The sequence below is a fragment of the Ambystoma mexicanum genome, chromosome 12 (assembly GCF_040938575.1).
Source record: "Ambystoma mexicanum isolate Mex_15411 chromosome 12, UKY_AmexF1_1, whole genome shotgun sequence".
NCBI lineage: Eukaryota > Metazoa > Chordata > Amphibia > Caudata > Ambystomatidae > Ambystoma > Ambystoma mexicanum.
The window spans coordinates 431,420,378-431,436,007 of record NC_090936.1 but is presented as its reverse complement, the minus strand read 5'-3'; the positions used below and the strand labels follow the sequence as shown (position 1 = coordinate 431,436,007).

Sequence of the window (15,630 nt, the reverse complement as noted above, 5' to 3'; positions counted from 1 at the left end):
ATTTGTCAAAGTGCAAACTAAAGCAACATGATTAACAGAAACTGGCATTGGAGGAGGTGATATTCGATCCCAGCTCTCATGACTGCTGCTCTTTCAGGGCCGACTGTCCAAAATCACATCACTAGCAAAACTGTGCTTGTGAAGCCAGTGCAAGGTTGCATAGGTCTGAGCACAGTGCACCAGGTCACCAGGCCAAAACCATGTGCATGAGCAGTGTGATTTGAACTAACGCCACAACATAGACAGAGTGGAGAGGTGCCATTAGTTTCATTTAAGGTCTATTGGTGATAGGTGGGAAAAATAAATAAGTCAACAAGAGGCCACTCGCTGAAACAACGTCATTTTATTGTGGCAGGTAACATTCCAAAAGTCTTGTTAATCTCTTCAAGAGTAATTGTTCCAGAAGCAAAGCCCATTAGTCTTTGGATATTTGGCTTAATGTCCAAGTCTATCATAGTTCCCAAATAGTCCTGCTTTTTCTGTTAAGGCCTAACACAATAAACCAGTCTTCAATTCCTTATGTCATTTTATAATTGTTCTTTTATAACGCACTTAATACCTGAGACCAGCTTCTAAGCACGGGACCGGGATTCAAACCTGTGTTGCTATGTGTTGTCTTGCTTCCAAGACAAACGTGTTGCCCCTGAGCTATCCTCCCGGCCCGAACAGGAGGGGATCTTGTTGAAATCTTGGGTCGAGGCTTAGATTGTTCCAGGGATTAGGTCACATAGTGGAGTCCATTCTGACAGAGTGTGATGGGAAACAGAGAAATGGGCCAGAGGCTTCTACACTCTCATCTTGCTAGGCCCTGAAGACCCTCCGTATATGGAAACTAAGGCGCAATCACCGATACGACAGACACAAGGTTCGATTTCCAAGTACTATGGTGTATTGCAAAGTATGCTCAGTCGGTCAACTGGGCCTAACATCTTGCAACGTGTGTCACCCAGACCTCGTGAGACGCAAGAGAGCGAGCATCGCTCAAGTAGCGACATATATACAAACATACAATCTTTGAAGGCACATCAACCCGCCCATAATGTATCTTCTAGAGCTAGGGTTCGGTGATTGAAAATAATGACAAATATGACACATTATGACAGGTTTCTTATTCAATCTAATCATACTCATTTTAGCAACAGTTGCAGAGACAGTTCTTTGTTATGGAGAACATAAAGCACTTGTTCAGCAAGGATATCGTGTTCGCGAAAGAGACACATTCCATAGCACGTTATCTACTCAGTTCTATTCATGAACTAGAGGTCAGCCTGATCTGACTGACTGCTGATGAGTATAATTCATGCTTTAACTGCCTATTGCTACAGCTTTAGTGAGACGGGCCGGCACCTGGGCCACTGATTAAATGCCGCTTCTGCTTGCCTCCAAGGACTTTGTGAGGGAGGAAAACAATGTAGTTCTGCACTGTTTGGCATTCCTGTCTGGGTTTGCTCTTTCAACATGCAGCTATGGCCTCGCACCATGTATGAGCTTTCAGAATAAAATACATTTTGCAAAGCATTTGACAGAAAGGAAAAAAGCAAGATGGCGGATGTTACACAAAATGGATGCCCTGCTGTTATACTTGTTATACTGACGATTCTGTGTTTGCGATGTTGGTCATATGAGGCGATTGGTTTCCGGCCAACATAATATACATACTATACACGGTCAGGGTCGTTTCTTAGACTAACAATCTCCCCTCCTTTGCCTTGCAGCTCGCAGGAACCTGAATGTGATCGCCAAACAGCAGAACCTGGACATGCTCAACAATGTGGTCATGGCCCTGGTCTTCATCACTGTGGTCCTGAACATCTTCATCACTGCATTTGGGGTGCAGAAGAGTGGCCTGTATCCTGTAGGACCCACTCGGAAGCCCTAGGGAATGTCAAATCAGTACTAAGGTAAGGATGTGGTCTCAGTGCAATGCTAAAAAAGCACATTATCCTTTAGGTCCAATGAGAGCTCACACCTCTTCCTTGCAGACATTTTGGTTAATATGTTAGTGCTTACATAGCTCCTAGGTGTCCCCCTGATCACATGTGACCCTTTCAGCTATTCCTGGGCTTGCAGTTTTGTTTTCTTATAATAAGCGTTGTCCTCTTTGTAGCTGGATCTGAAGCACTCTTGGCTAAAATGGCAGGTCTGGCTAGTGGTAACGCACATGACATGGCTCCACTTGGCAGCTCTATGCCTTCTATGAGTTGCTATATAGGAACGGTGGGTTCGAAGATGCCAGTTGTGTTGCAATGTTCAGGGCTGGCCTGTTCTCCCAAAGCAAATGAGAAAAAGTGTAGTTTATAAATGTGATCATTGCTATGATAGGCACATTGAATTATTTCAGAACACGCATGTCAGAAATGGGTGGGACCACTGAGGTCTTCCTTGTAATGAAACCTACATGTTTTCACTAAAGCAAAACTTTGAACCAAGACAGCCAAAGGCATATCTTCAATCGCCCCAAAAAATGCATGGCAGGAAAACCTGACAGATTGACATGTTTGGATTAATGACCGGCCAAAAAACACAGGGAAGAGGGAACAAACTCCTTGGAAGATATAACAAAATGGCAATATACAGTTCAATATGGTCCACCAGGGATTCTGAAGGTCACCAGAACACCACACTTCCAGGAGAGAGGAACCAGGGGAAAAAGCTACTAACACTTTACCCTTGTTGACCATGCCATGGAACCTCTTTGCAGCTGTGAATTAGCTGGATGCCTTTTCAATACGTAAGCATATTTATCTTTTCATGAAGTTGGGTTCCATTTTAACGACCGGGACATTTGTGCAATGAGAGGAAAACAATTGAACATTGAAAAGTATGCATCCATAAAGCATGGAAGTTTTTAAATCAGGGACAATGCTTCTATTGTGGGGGGCATAGAAAACACAATTAAGCCTAAACCTTTGGCTTACTTCCATCCAAGGCTCTTTGCACCGCTGCAGCCTCCCATTTCTCATCTAAAACTCCGGACATGCTGCCCTCACTCTCCACCACCCCCACCTCCAATCCCGCTCCAGCTCACCAGCCTCCTTTGGCTCCCCTTCCTCCACCCCCTGAACTTTCCTCTCTCCTGCCCATAACACCTGATGAGGTATCTAAAGTTGTCAGCTCTATGAAGGTCTCATCCAAACAGGTGCACCACTGCTCTTCTAGGACCATTTAGGACAACATCTCTTCTCACGTCCCAACCCTTGCTGATTTATGTAAGCACTCCTTTGCCAATGGCTCTTTCCCTCAAGCACTCACTTGTGCAACCTCTCCTAAGAAATCCATCTGCTGACCCTCCTGCCTGGCTAACTATTGCCCTACCTCCACTAGCCTCTTCCTGGGTAAACTCTCAGAGAAGTTTGTCCTCCCCCACTGAACCTTCATACTGAACTTGTTGGTTTCCTCCATGACCATCAATCTGTATTCCGGGCTTCCACAGTCATGGAAACTGCTCTCCTGAACACCCCTGAAGACATGCTCAAAAATCTTGATTCTAACTCTCCTGCTGTTCTCATTCTCTTTGATTTCTCCTCTGCCTTTGACACGATCAACCATTCTATCCTTATAAAACTATAAAACAGCTACACGATTCCCTCGGAATCACGGCTGGGTACTGGATTGGCTGATCTCTTGTCTCACTAACCAGACTTCCCAGCTGCAACCGGGCCCTTTCTCCTCCATCACCTCATCTCCATCTGTGGCGTCCGCCAGGGCTCTATCCTATCACTGTGTCTCTCCAAAACCTATCTCACCTCTCTCGCTCACCTGATCTTCTCCTTCTCTCCTCATTTCCAGTGTTATGCCGATGACACACAGCTTTCCTTCAGGCTCTCCTCTACTACCTCCTCTTCTTCCTATGTTATCCCAGATTGTATGACCACCATCCAGGCATGGTGTTCGGCTAATGAGCTCTGCCTGCCAGTAAGAGGGAGATCATTCTCATTGGGACACCTGCACCCTTGTCCCTCCTACTCTCTGGCTGCCCTCCTTGGGGCCCCTTCCATCGCCATCCTGTGAGGCCAAAAACCTTGAGGTCATCTTCGAATCCTTTCTCTCCTTCACGACTCACATCTTGGACCTTGCCAAGAAGGCCCAGTTCCAGCCTCACCTCCTTGGAGGCATTCTCTCTTTCCTCACTTTTCCCCAGAAGCTCAACGTCTTCAGAGCTCTGGTCATCTCTAGGCTGGACTACTGCAACAGCCTCTTCTTCAATCTCTCCTTTCCTCTCTATGCCCCCTCCAGCTAATCCAGAATAGGACTGCAAGATGTTTCCTTGGTCTCAAGCCCAGGGACCATATCTCCCCAGCCCTAGAATCTCTCCACTGGCTCCCAGTGGCCATGAGAATAACATTTAAGACCCTCTGCATCATCCACAAGGCCTTCAGCGTCCTGGGACCATGTGATCTCCAATTTACCCTCCCTAAATACCTCCCTGCTAGAGCCCCCCGCTCCCCTAACTTCAACTCTCAAATTCTTCTCCACGCAGAGAATGGGGGGCAGGTCTCTGTCTTAGGCTGATGCCTCTCTTTGGAACAGCCTGCTTGCTTCTCTCAGACTTGATCCGGACCTCCTTAAGTTCTGGAAATTCTCAAAACTCTCCTTTTCTCTGCCTCTTTCCCTCCTCTACTGCCACTGAGACTGGCAGCCTGGTCCTTAAGAATCTCACAGGTTACCAGGCCCTCTAACCAGTCAACATCAGCACCCCCCACGTGCCCAGCACTTCCCTTGCGGACCCCAATCCTGGCAGTTGTACACCCTTCCCATGGGATTCCTCTGCCCTAGCACTTAGCCTGTGGCCCCCTCCCTTGGCTCCCCTTGGCATTTCCCTCCTGGGCCCCCCAACAGCACCTGTCCTTACCTTTTCCCCTCACCCCTGCCACCTTCCCTTTCTCCTGCACTCCTCTTCACTGCACTTGCACGTCCAAATGCCACAAGGCATAGTAGGACTGTGATCGTATATCCACTGTTTTTCCCCACTTTTATTTACTACCCTTGTTCCCTGCCCACTTACCTTGTGGCACCTGGAAACACAATTCTTTTTGTATAGGCGCATTACAAATGCACAATAAAATAAAAGAAATAAAATAAACCAAACAAAGGTGCCACCTGTGTTTGTCTTGGCAGGATAGCTCAGGGGCAATGTGCTCGCCTTGGAAGCAAGATGCCACAGAACACCACGGGTTCGGTCCCCGGTTCCGCACTTAGAAACCTCTGGGTATTAAGTGCATTACAAATAACATATCATATCATAATGTATTACATTTACAACGAAGGGCTGGAGTTTCTGTGTTGGTTTGGACCTGATGTTCATAACTCCTTTCCAGGAAACCATACTGCCACCCCTCCCCAACATTATAAAATCACTGCCCTATAGACAAAAGTTACATATATTGACTTATATATAAAGTACCTAAAAGTCAAATTAGACACAGCAAAGTTGACAATATTCATTATCACATGTATATTTGTATTGTCTAAAGCACAATCTCCAAGATTGTGGTCCTGCAAAAGTCTTTATTACTGTTGCATAATTCATTTTTAGATGGTTTTGCTCCTAATTGAATGTTTAACTCAATCCAATATCCCCCTTTAGTCATCAAAGACCACACATATGTTTTTTTCAGACTTATTTTGATGAAAGTCCTCTCAACAGTCAGCAACAGCATCTGTAACCAACCAAGACCTTCAGAGTGACCCACCCATTTCCTTAAAATTGAACAAAAATTATACAAGATGTGTAAAATACAGATATTAGCATATAAAGAGAAAATATTGTACAGTATTAAAGAAAAATAAATAAACCACAAATAACATATTAACATCATAATTCATGGTTACAAAATGTCCACCTTAATGAGTACTTCATTAGCAAAATTCCATTAATCTCTGTCTTAGGTTAACTTCAATGCTGATCACCACTATAGGATGGCGGGGAATAAATTGCCTGAGCAGCAATTCATTAAAGATTGCACTTTCCTACTTTGCAGAGCAATATAAGTTAATTACATTTAAACTATTTAAGAATCGTGAGGCGGCTAAATTCAACGATATTGAACAAGTGCTTCAAATATGGCCCCAACGATGATCAGTGAATACAGAACTAAGATTGTACACAAATTCTCAAAAGTGCGTAATGCAGACATTTGTAAGTACTGGACAGTGCAGTAATATGTCCTCTACCCATGAAGCAGTATTTACATTCACTAGGCAGTAGGGCCTATCATGTGGGCAAATGCTTTCTCTAGTCAAGAGAAGGTTAAGCCTGAAATTCATAAAATAGATACGAATCCTGCAGCTGGGATACTTAATCTATTAATGCACCATGGTGCCAAGCTTCCTGTAGTTATTCTGAAGATGTACGAAAAACGCGTAGCTCTTTAATTTACAGTTAGTATCACACCAGTCCCTGTATCACAGCTGTTGCTTTAAAAGTATGGGATTCAAAGTTAAGATAGTGGAGCAAAGAACCCTCGACTCCTCCACTTGGAAGCAGATGGAAGTTGCTCCTTTTGGAGGTGTTTGAAGAAATCTATAAATAAAGAAATGGGAGGGGGTTCCATGAATTCTTTATGCAATAAAAGTCTTTTCCAAATAATTCTAATTTTTAACGAAACCAAGCCCAGCTCATGCCAGATAATTGGCATAGGTACATATTAGGGAGGGATCGGACCCTTCCAAACAAACCCCCCCAATGGAACTTAAATCAATAATACCTAAAGAATTATGGATTTTTAGCTCATAAATTAGTGAGGGTACTACTTTTCCTTCATAAAATGTAATATCTGGGAGTATAGCACATCTCCCGTATTTGTTTATAATGTTTTTCATTTGCCCCAGAAGCTATACAGCCTTATTTTTAATGTGGGTTAGTAATAGGTATTTAGTAGATCTTGCCGAGATACAGAGACCTAAATATTATAATTTGTTGACTGTCTCCGATATGTGATTATGAGTATGCAGGGTACGTCTTATCTGTTTCCTCAAGGCTGAAAGTCGGATAATCTTTGTTTTCCTGGCACTAATAATCCGTTTATTGGTTAGTGTAAACCCATAAAATGCCAATAGTAAACTTTGTAGCCAGATCTACGTGTTGTCTACAAGCAATACATCACCCGCATCTGACAGCCAGCAAAATGTTACCACACTAATGGTAGGATATGTAAAAGCGGCCTTGTCCAACGTATCTCCAATATTGGGAATATATCGGTTGAACAGGCAGAGGGAAAACGCACCCCTGTCTTCGTCCACAGTGAGTATCAATCTCGCAAGAGAGCTGACTCTTCAAGTTAAGTTTAACTCTTAATGCTGTTTCACTATGCAAGTGGACCAAAATGTTGAGAAGTCCGGATGGGAGACCCCAGACATTTAGTTTATGCCATGGAAGTTGTCTATTTACCATCTCAAAGGCAAGCAACGGGCGTATGCATGTTATAAAGACTGGTGGCATGTATCTGCCATGCTAATTGCTGCTCAGATACCTGAGGGTTTGTAGCGCTATATAAAAGCCTAATTATTATTATTATTATTATGGTATCGATAATATGACCATTAAAGGAGGTTCCCACCTTTCATTGTCTGGGGAATACATTATACACAACCAATAATTGCTGGCTTTGTCAATAACTATAGTCTAGTAAAACATGAGTGAGGATTTTTTTTAATAGTGCACAAAGCAAACTGAATCACTTCTAGGGACCCCCAATTTGGTAAGTAAGGCACAGTAGGACTATATGGTTTGTCCAGGATAACAAACTTTGGTTAAGTGGGTAAGCATATATTTGAGCCAAGTCTGCAAGTTAGGGCCTATTTCACCTAAATGGTGCAGAAATAAATCTTCTCTGGGTTTTACAGCAACATTGTTGAGACTTAAAGTCACCAGTTTAAGAAAATGCATAAACGTTCACCTGTTTGCAGTCATTGTTTTACGACAGCATTAAGCTTATTGTGTACACCTCCCGTTTCTAAGCACACGATATTTGAACTTCTTAAGTGGCATCCAACTTACCATAGTGACTGCCAATTACTGACTCACAGCATCTGCAGTCATCCACCGTAGATGACCGTAGATGACTGCAGATGCTGTCCACCATCTACCACTAATTGCTCGCCGTTTAAAATGCTCTGCTGATAAGAAAGGCGTCTTATAAAAAATACTTGAGAGAGAGTCTGTGCTGTTCTGTTTTTTCTTTGTAATTGAAATACAAAGGCAAAAGGAACAAACGAATAGGAGCAGAGCTCATAAATTAGTCTCTGATCGCTGGCTGGGAACAGCTGAACCTGCCCTCTCAAAGTGCTTGTGCTGAGGGCAGCAGTGGTGTCGCTAGGGAGATACCTGGGGGGTCAGGCCCCCCCTGTGAAACCATGTGCCCCCTTGTGCCCCCCTGCCTAAGACGAGCAGTGACCATGTTCTCCCCTTACATTTGTCTGTGCCCCCCTATTTCTGTCTTTGGCCCCCTCTGTACCCCTCCTAAATTTTATTCCTGGCGACGCCACTGCCGGGCAGCCAGCCTCTTTGCCGGCCGAATGTGTCTGTTTGGTTGCACCTATGTGGCAAGCACCCACTAACCAACTGTACACACCTGTTTATTCATCCTTGACATTAGTTCAGAGTAACTGTCATTAACAGCCAACAAAGATATGTTATGAAATGACCTTACTACGAGACAGCTTTCTGGGCTGTTTGCAGGACTTCCTGAGAGCTGCAGGGCATCATAGCTGATCCTGCCCACATGTGAAGAGTTGCTATCATGAGAGGTGGTCATGGCAATGAGTTGATGTGTATGTTCTTCGTGATGCCCGGGCTAGTGAATGGAATAAGTTCCAAAGAGGTGGTGTGGCGGTGCCACCATTCATTGCACCCAAAAGCTATGCAGAGGCAGAGGTGATGGCCAACTATTACCTTTCCCTATCAGCTAGCCAACCTATGCACCACTAGTCTCCAGCTTTGTTTTCTGTTTGGTGTCACAGTTACAAAGGGTATGTAGTTCCTAAAGGTCACTTTAGCCTTTCCTCCTTTACAGTGTGATGAAATAACTGCTATTATTGCGGGTAATGGTACCTGTTAGCAATGGCCTCAAGGAACGTGTGACTTCTCGAGTGCTTCAACAAGGGGCTGCGTGAAATGCTAGTAACCTGTAGCTCTCAAGACCCAGCAAAAGGTGGATGACTGTGCACTTGTGAAAATCACCGAGGGCATGCGGGTGAAATAGTCTAGCAGCTACAGATTTCAGTCCCAGTAACATAGCTTCGCATGGTAAGGTGCCTGCTGCAGAGGACTGTGGGTAGCCTGCGGTTTCAGGTTCCACTTGCAGTAAGTGTAAAAGCTCAGCTGGCTAATGCCTTACAGAGATGCTCTCAATCACCTGGCAACGCCTGAATGAACGATCACCAGGCCGCCCGGAAGCGTACTCCTGCTGGAATCAGAATAATAAAGTAGCATTTCGAGGACAACCTCAAGAGTCCACGATGAGCATACCTTTCTTCTAGCATATGTACAGAACACTTTTTAACAATAGCAGCCACAAGGACAGTAGCCATATGAAACAAGCATTGAAAATAGCAAACATTTTAGCTTTTGTGTAGGCCTGGCAAAGGCACTTAATACCTATACACAAGCCAAAACTGCTGGCTTTGTCCAGTGTTTGTTGTTAACAGGACTTCAGGGAAGGACAGGCATAGTACTGATAAATCAAGCAGCTGAAGGCATGTCTGGTTGAGACATTGTTATTACACTGGTAGCATGTTTACAACTCAAATTAAGTCTTTTCTACTTTGACAAAGCACTTGCAGACATTTTGTTGCAAAGTTTGATGGTAACGCTTGATTAAAGTAAGCTCCACGAGTTCCCAGGAGGCTGTGTTTTGGGCGGGGAGGGGTAGGAGCTGGGTGGGAATGGCCATAGGGATTAGCATTGTCATGGCCAGTCAATGGGTGGGAAATAACCAAACAACACCTAAAAGCTGTTTGTCCCTCGTCCTACGCCATTTCTCCCCATCTGTACTCTCATGCAATAGTTTTGGCTTATAAGTGGCATGAGTGCCACCTAATAGCCCAAACTACTAGGCATGGTCGCCATGACCAGGAAGCACTTCTAACTTCCTGTGTTAAATTGAAACCAATAGCCACCATATTGGAATGGAATAACCCTCCATAGCTTTCTACAGGTTACCAATGTTTCCTATCTCTTAATCTCCATTTCCCATAAATCCTCTAGGTTTTTCATGAATTCCTGTGCCTGTACTTGACACCACAGATGAATGCATTGTATGACATGGAATCTAAAGTTGCCAAAGGCAGACTTCTTAACCGTTTGAAAGTGTAGTTAGGCAAAGATAAGAGGGCAGTTGTAGTAGCCCATCTCAAATATAAAAAGTTAATGGAAGTAAAAATACACACCCTCGAAGATGTTGGGTGTATTCCCCTAAGAGCTACCCTTTCCCTTTGAAGTATCAGCAGCTATTAGGGAAATCCACCTAGAACCTTTGAATCCACCTAATTAGTCCAGGGCCTTGGGAATATAACTGATTGTTGTATAACTGACAGTGGGTGGTTCTCCAATTGCAGAAAATTATACGAAGAAGAAATGCCAATATTTGGTGATAATGTTGGGTAATTTGCAGAGAAATTAGCAACTTCTCCCCCGATGGAATGTATTACGTTTGAAGAATTCAAGGATGCGTTTGAGGCTCATAAAAGCCCAGATAGACTGCTAGTTGATACCTATATAAAGTTGAACTGCTAGTCTGAGTTCTCTTTCTGACTCGATCATTTCATACATTTGCAGTCTATCGTTGATGCTTAATTTGCGGAAAATGATAGCGATGATCCGTCAAAACAAGAGAGGGTTGAAAGATGACCTTGGGAATGATCGACCAGTATCACTAATAGAGAGTACAGGAAAAAAGTAAGGGAAAGTGCTGTTTATGTCTACTGTTGGTGGACCTTGAAGGCCCCTTTGAAAGTGTGTCTTGTGTTGAGTTATGGAAGCGCCGTTTGACCTACAATAACTCCTGAGAAATTTGAGTGGCTGTTATGGAATTATATGTCAAGAACACAACTTGCTTGAGATGAGAATCAAAAAGAGAGAGATATCTCGCGAGTTGCCCACAGAAAAGTGAGAATGGCATGGCTGTGAGCTGGCCCCTCTACTATTCTGTATGTACAATAGCGAGACTGCTGGTGCAATCTAGAGTCTAAATGCTGAAGCCCCTCAAAGAAATGGTCAAAAGATAGGCATTTTGCTCTCTGCTGACGATGTGGTTCTTAGCCTCAAAACTCCAAATAGGCCTGAAAAAGGAAACATACGACATTTTGTGAGCTCTTCATTCAGAAAGGCCTGCAGATGAATAGCAATAAAGCTTAACTGATGGCCTGCAAGGCAAAAAATTGCAACTTTGTACATTATGATAGAAAATGTTACAATTGAAAAAGTCACTCACTTCGACGAGCTAGACTTTAGATTTAGCACCTGGGGCGACTTGGTGAAACTCAAGGACAAAAGCAGGCCCTCGCTATTAAAATAGAGTGCAGCAACAACCAAATTCACTTACTTGATAGGTAACAGGTCCATAGCTCAGGGGCAACGTGCTCGCCTTGGAAGCAAGAGGACACAAAGCAACACAGGTTCCATCCCCTAGTCTAGTCTGCGCTTAGAAACCTCTGGGTATTAAGCGCGTTATAAATAACATATCATATCATAAGGTGCGCGTTAGAGGTGCACGAGAAACAGGCTCTTTCCTGCACCTGTATTGGTGCTGAAATTTAGGGATGTGTAAATGCCAACAGTCAGTCTGGTTATTGTGGAAAATATTTTTTTAAAGAAAATACAGAGTGTGCCTAGAAGTGTCCTGAAGTGCCTTGTACACTTTGAACTACCTTCCATGATTATGATTAATGAATTGTATATTAGGCCTCTCTTTCATTGGATTTCTTTAGAGTGAAAGCTAAGCCTGAATGCTTTTAGAGAAGTACTTCTGGACCACATCAAGATTGGGAGTGGAAACTCATCTTGTTTGGTGCTACATGTTAAAGAAGCTTCAATTGGGATGGGTCTGTCATCTTTAACTTTCTGAAATAAAGCTGGGTTGGCTTTGAGATCTACTGGGACAATGTATATAAGTTTCAACTCATAAATCATCATCTCAGAATGCACCTTGCTATCTTATCTCTGGCGACTGCCGAGAAGGGTGGGAATCCAAGAGTGTCAGCTGATTGTATAGTCTGTTATGGCAGAAAAGAAACACTGAACTTTTTCTCTTCACCTGTACAGAGTACAAAAACCTTAGACAAAAAAAATGTTGAGCAAAAAGTATGAGCAACCTGAGAATCAGGAATGAGACACAGACAAAGAGGATTCATGGTGATTGGCATCCACTTTTTTTTAAAGAATAAAAGGGGCTGGGAAAATGCCTGACTATCCCTAATCTAGGAGGTATTTCCATACCTCAACCAAAACTAAGCGTCTTTCCTGTGTCAGAATGTCCAAAGCAAAAATGTCCTGTGTCCGTAATACTACCCTAGTAACTCTAAGGTGCTAGGAATATTGTATTTGACTCTGAAAGTTCACAAATGTTCGAATTCAACTGAAAAAGTATAAATTTAACAGACAGGCTAAACCAGGATAATGTTCACAGTTCTAGGGAATTACTCCCTTCCCCAGGTTCTTCTTCACCCACAAAAAACTTCAAAAGAATAACCAAGTTCTTTGTCCACTCCTGGGGAAATTATTCCTTTCCCCGAGGTCCTTTCCACACGTTAGGCAACTTACAATCCTGAGGGCATGGATCTTCCTCAGGATTCTCCTTTCAACGTACCATAATTTGAATGCGGGTTTAAGAGTCGCACAGTATCTGGTATACTCTCTTACAAGGTTCTCTTTCTCCTCTAATGTACTCCACAATCCCGAGGGTATGAATCTTCCTTGGGATTCTCTTTTGCAGTTCACTCCACACACTTGATTTCACTTGGCTTTGCCTGGTATACTCTCCTACCAGGACTTGGTTACAATTCCAAAATGCACGCTGCCCGTCTTTGGGTTGTCTAGGATGAATGATGCTCTTCTCCTGGTTCACTTCCATTTTCACACAGACTGGTTCACTAGCCTGCCAGGCTTTCTCTCCTCTTATTCATTCTGTCTTTCAGCCATCTCTTTATGTCTTTCCACATTAGGGCCAGTGCCCTTCTTACAACAAAGTTCGTATTTGACTTTTCTTCTCCTTCTAACAAGCGTGCCCTTGACCCTTTTTCATCACTGTTCGTTCCATCAATCTCGACACGGCATTCACCCCTATGCGCTACGGTTCCCCACTCGCTCTCTAAGGGCTCACGGTGCAGTGTAGGTGCTCCTCACATCTCTCCTTCCTTCTCCTTCTTTGTTCGCTGGCTCGGCAGGCATGCAGTTAGCCGGCTGGCTTCTGCACCGCCTCTCTCTGCTTTCGGGTACTTCGTCTACCTGTGGGCGTCCAGCATGACACTCTCGTCGGCTCGGTCACTGTGCTTGGTACCGGTGAGAGCCTTCGTGCTGCATTCCCCATTTCACCTGCCTCCGGGATTCTGACTGGTGTTAGAATACAGTTGCGAGGCTCTCTCCCTCGAGCAACCTTGTCGCTGCTCTTCTCTGGATCTCCGTTTTCTGTGTTCCGCTCTGTATCGCCATGCGCTGCAGAGTATCTCTCTCTTTCTCTATCAGCTGTTTGCATTTGAAAGTTCCCGGCACTGTTCAATAACTTGCAAACTCTAGCCCACTGTGCTGTCTTGCTGCCTCTGACTCTCCTCACTACTCCATCCTTCCTCCTCATCTCAGTACCTTCAAACGATGGATATTGAAAGATGTTTGTCAGCAGTCTTGGCAAAGTGTTCAAGGGGTTTACTGCAATATGCCATCATTGCATGAGGAGTGGAGGGGGTATCCCTATAAGGGAATGAGGGATACTATGTCGCATCTGATGATACCTTTCCTCCGTCTTGAGGGTTACCTCCCCTCATGTGATCCTCCCTCATATAGACATCCCCAGGGTCAGCATCAGGTAGCGGCTGCCGTCCCATGGCCACATAGGGGGAGGCTATCCCAGGGAAAGGAGTGATGACATCATCAGATTCATCACAAACTACAGGGTCGGGACATTGGTAGCAGCTTTGTTGATCCATAGATTATCCGGAAGTAGTTTTTAGTGTAGCACAATGTTTCATAAAGTTTGGACGAGAAGAAAGAAGCTCAAAAACGTTATTGTTGTTTGAATTTCTTATTTAACTTGACTCTTTCTTAAATATTGTTTGTTGATGCTTTTAGTGACCTTTTATCAAATAAAACGATTTATGATGCTGATGAACGAAATTCAGTAGGCACAGAGTAAAAAGTCGTCTAGTATTTTCCAGAAATCTTCAAAATCTGGAAGTTCTATCCACAATCTAAAGACATCATGGTTTTCCATAAATAAATCTGTGCCACAAATGTGAGCTGTTTCTGCTTCTACATTGCAGCTAGGAATCTGTTGCCGGTGCTGGATAAAATACCCAATGTTGCCTTGCTGTCACGATTGTTATGGCTGTTTAATAATCAGAGAGCGAGAGTTTGAGAAAACAAGATGGCGGGTTAAGAAACCCATTGCAGAAAGGTGCAATATCAGTAATCATTTTGAGTGGGTAAATTGTACCTTTTTAGGTGTAAAGGGTTGGCATGAGGAATGTATGAGAGCCTGCAATCATACTGTTTGGAATGTGGGAGGGCAGGCGGTATGTAGTTGACTGGGATCAAACATCTTGGCTAGCAAGGGGGGGGGTCTACGTGATTACTGCGCATTGGGAAAATTGCAAATTTGAAAAGATCGAACTGCAAAATCCCATTGCACTGTGATCATGTAGATCATTATCCGCCATCCCCTTACCGCACAACCCCACACTTACCTATTCCGGCACACAGGAGTGTGCTGCCGACTCTCCTGTACCCCTGCAGTGCGAGTTCCCTCCCACTAACATGGGTGGGAGCTTGCGCCACAGGGTCCTTTTTTCTATAGTGTTTTCTTTTCTTTTCTTTCGTTGTCCCCCGCTTCCAATGACATGGAAGTGGGAGACACCCCCGCAACCCCTGAAGCCCAAAATGGTGAACAGGGGGAGCAGGTGACATCCCTGCAACACCCGCTCCTCTGTATGGCATTCGATTTTTTTGGTTAATGCTGAAGGCGCAGTGAACGGAGATTCGGCTTTTTCCCCCCAATATTCTGGGGTAAACCCAACAAGGGGAGGATTTAGGGATATATACGCAGGTCTGAGAGTATAAAACCATGCTTGAGTCCAAATGTCTCTTCCATCCTTCGCTGGTAAGTTTAAGCAACACTCCTAAACTAGTCACCATCCATTTAAAAGTAAGAACAAAAATAAGGGTTCTTTTGTAGAATGCCACCCCTTTCAGATTAGTGGGATATTTATTTGAGGGCAATCCTCAGTATGTCAGGTTTCCGGAACAGTACTCGCCAAAACAGTCATGATCTCCATGGGTGGAAATGGAGTGGTGCTAAGAGGCGTTGTTGAAAATATGGCCGAGCGTACTAGCAAGATGATAGTGTGATTCCTGCGATGTAAGAGGGATAGACCTCCAAGATGGCGCCTATGTTCATGCTTGGGGTTTACAACTTATTTTTA

The 15,630-nt window shown here is 44.0% G+C and overlaps 1 protein-coding gene across 2 annotated transcripts in view; it reads left to right on the top strand.

Moving 5' to 3' along the window:
- NINJ2 (ninjurin 2) overlaps positions 1 to 15,630 on the top strand; it is a 588,808-nt gene that overhangs the window by 512,844 nt on the left and 60,334 nt on the right. For both annotated transcript variants that reach the window (XM_069628600.1, XM_069628601.1), the window contains exon 3: positions 1,716 to 1,901. In XM_069628600.1, coding sequence (XP_069484701.1) covers positions 1,716 to 1,879 — 164 coding nt within the window. In that variant the 3' untranslated portion in view covers positions 1,880 to 1,901. The remainder of the gene's footprint in view (positions 1 to 1,715; positions 1,902 to 15,630) is intronic.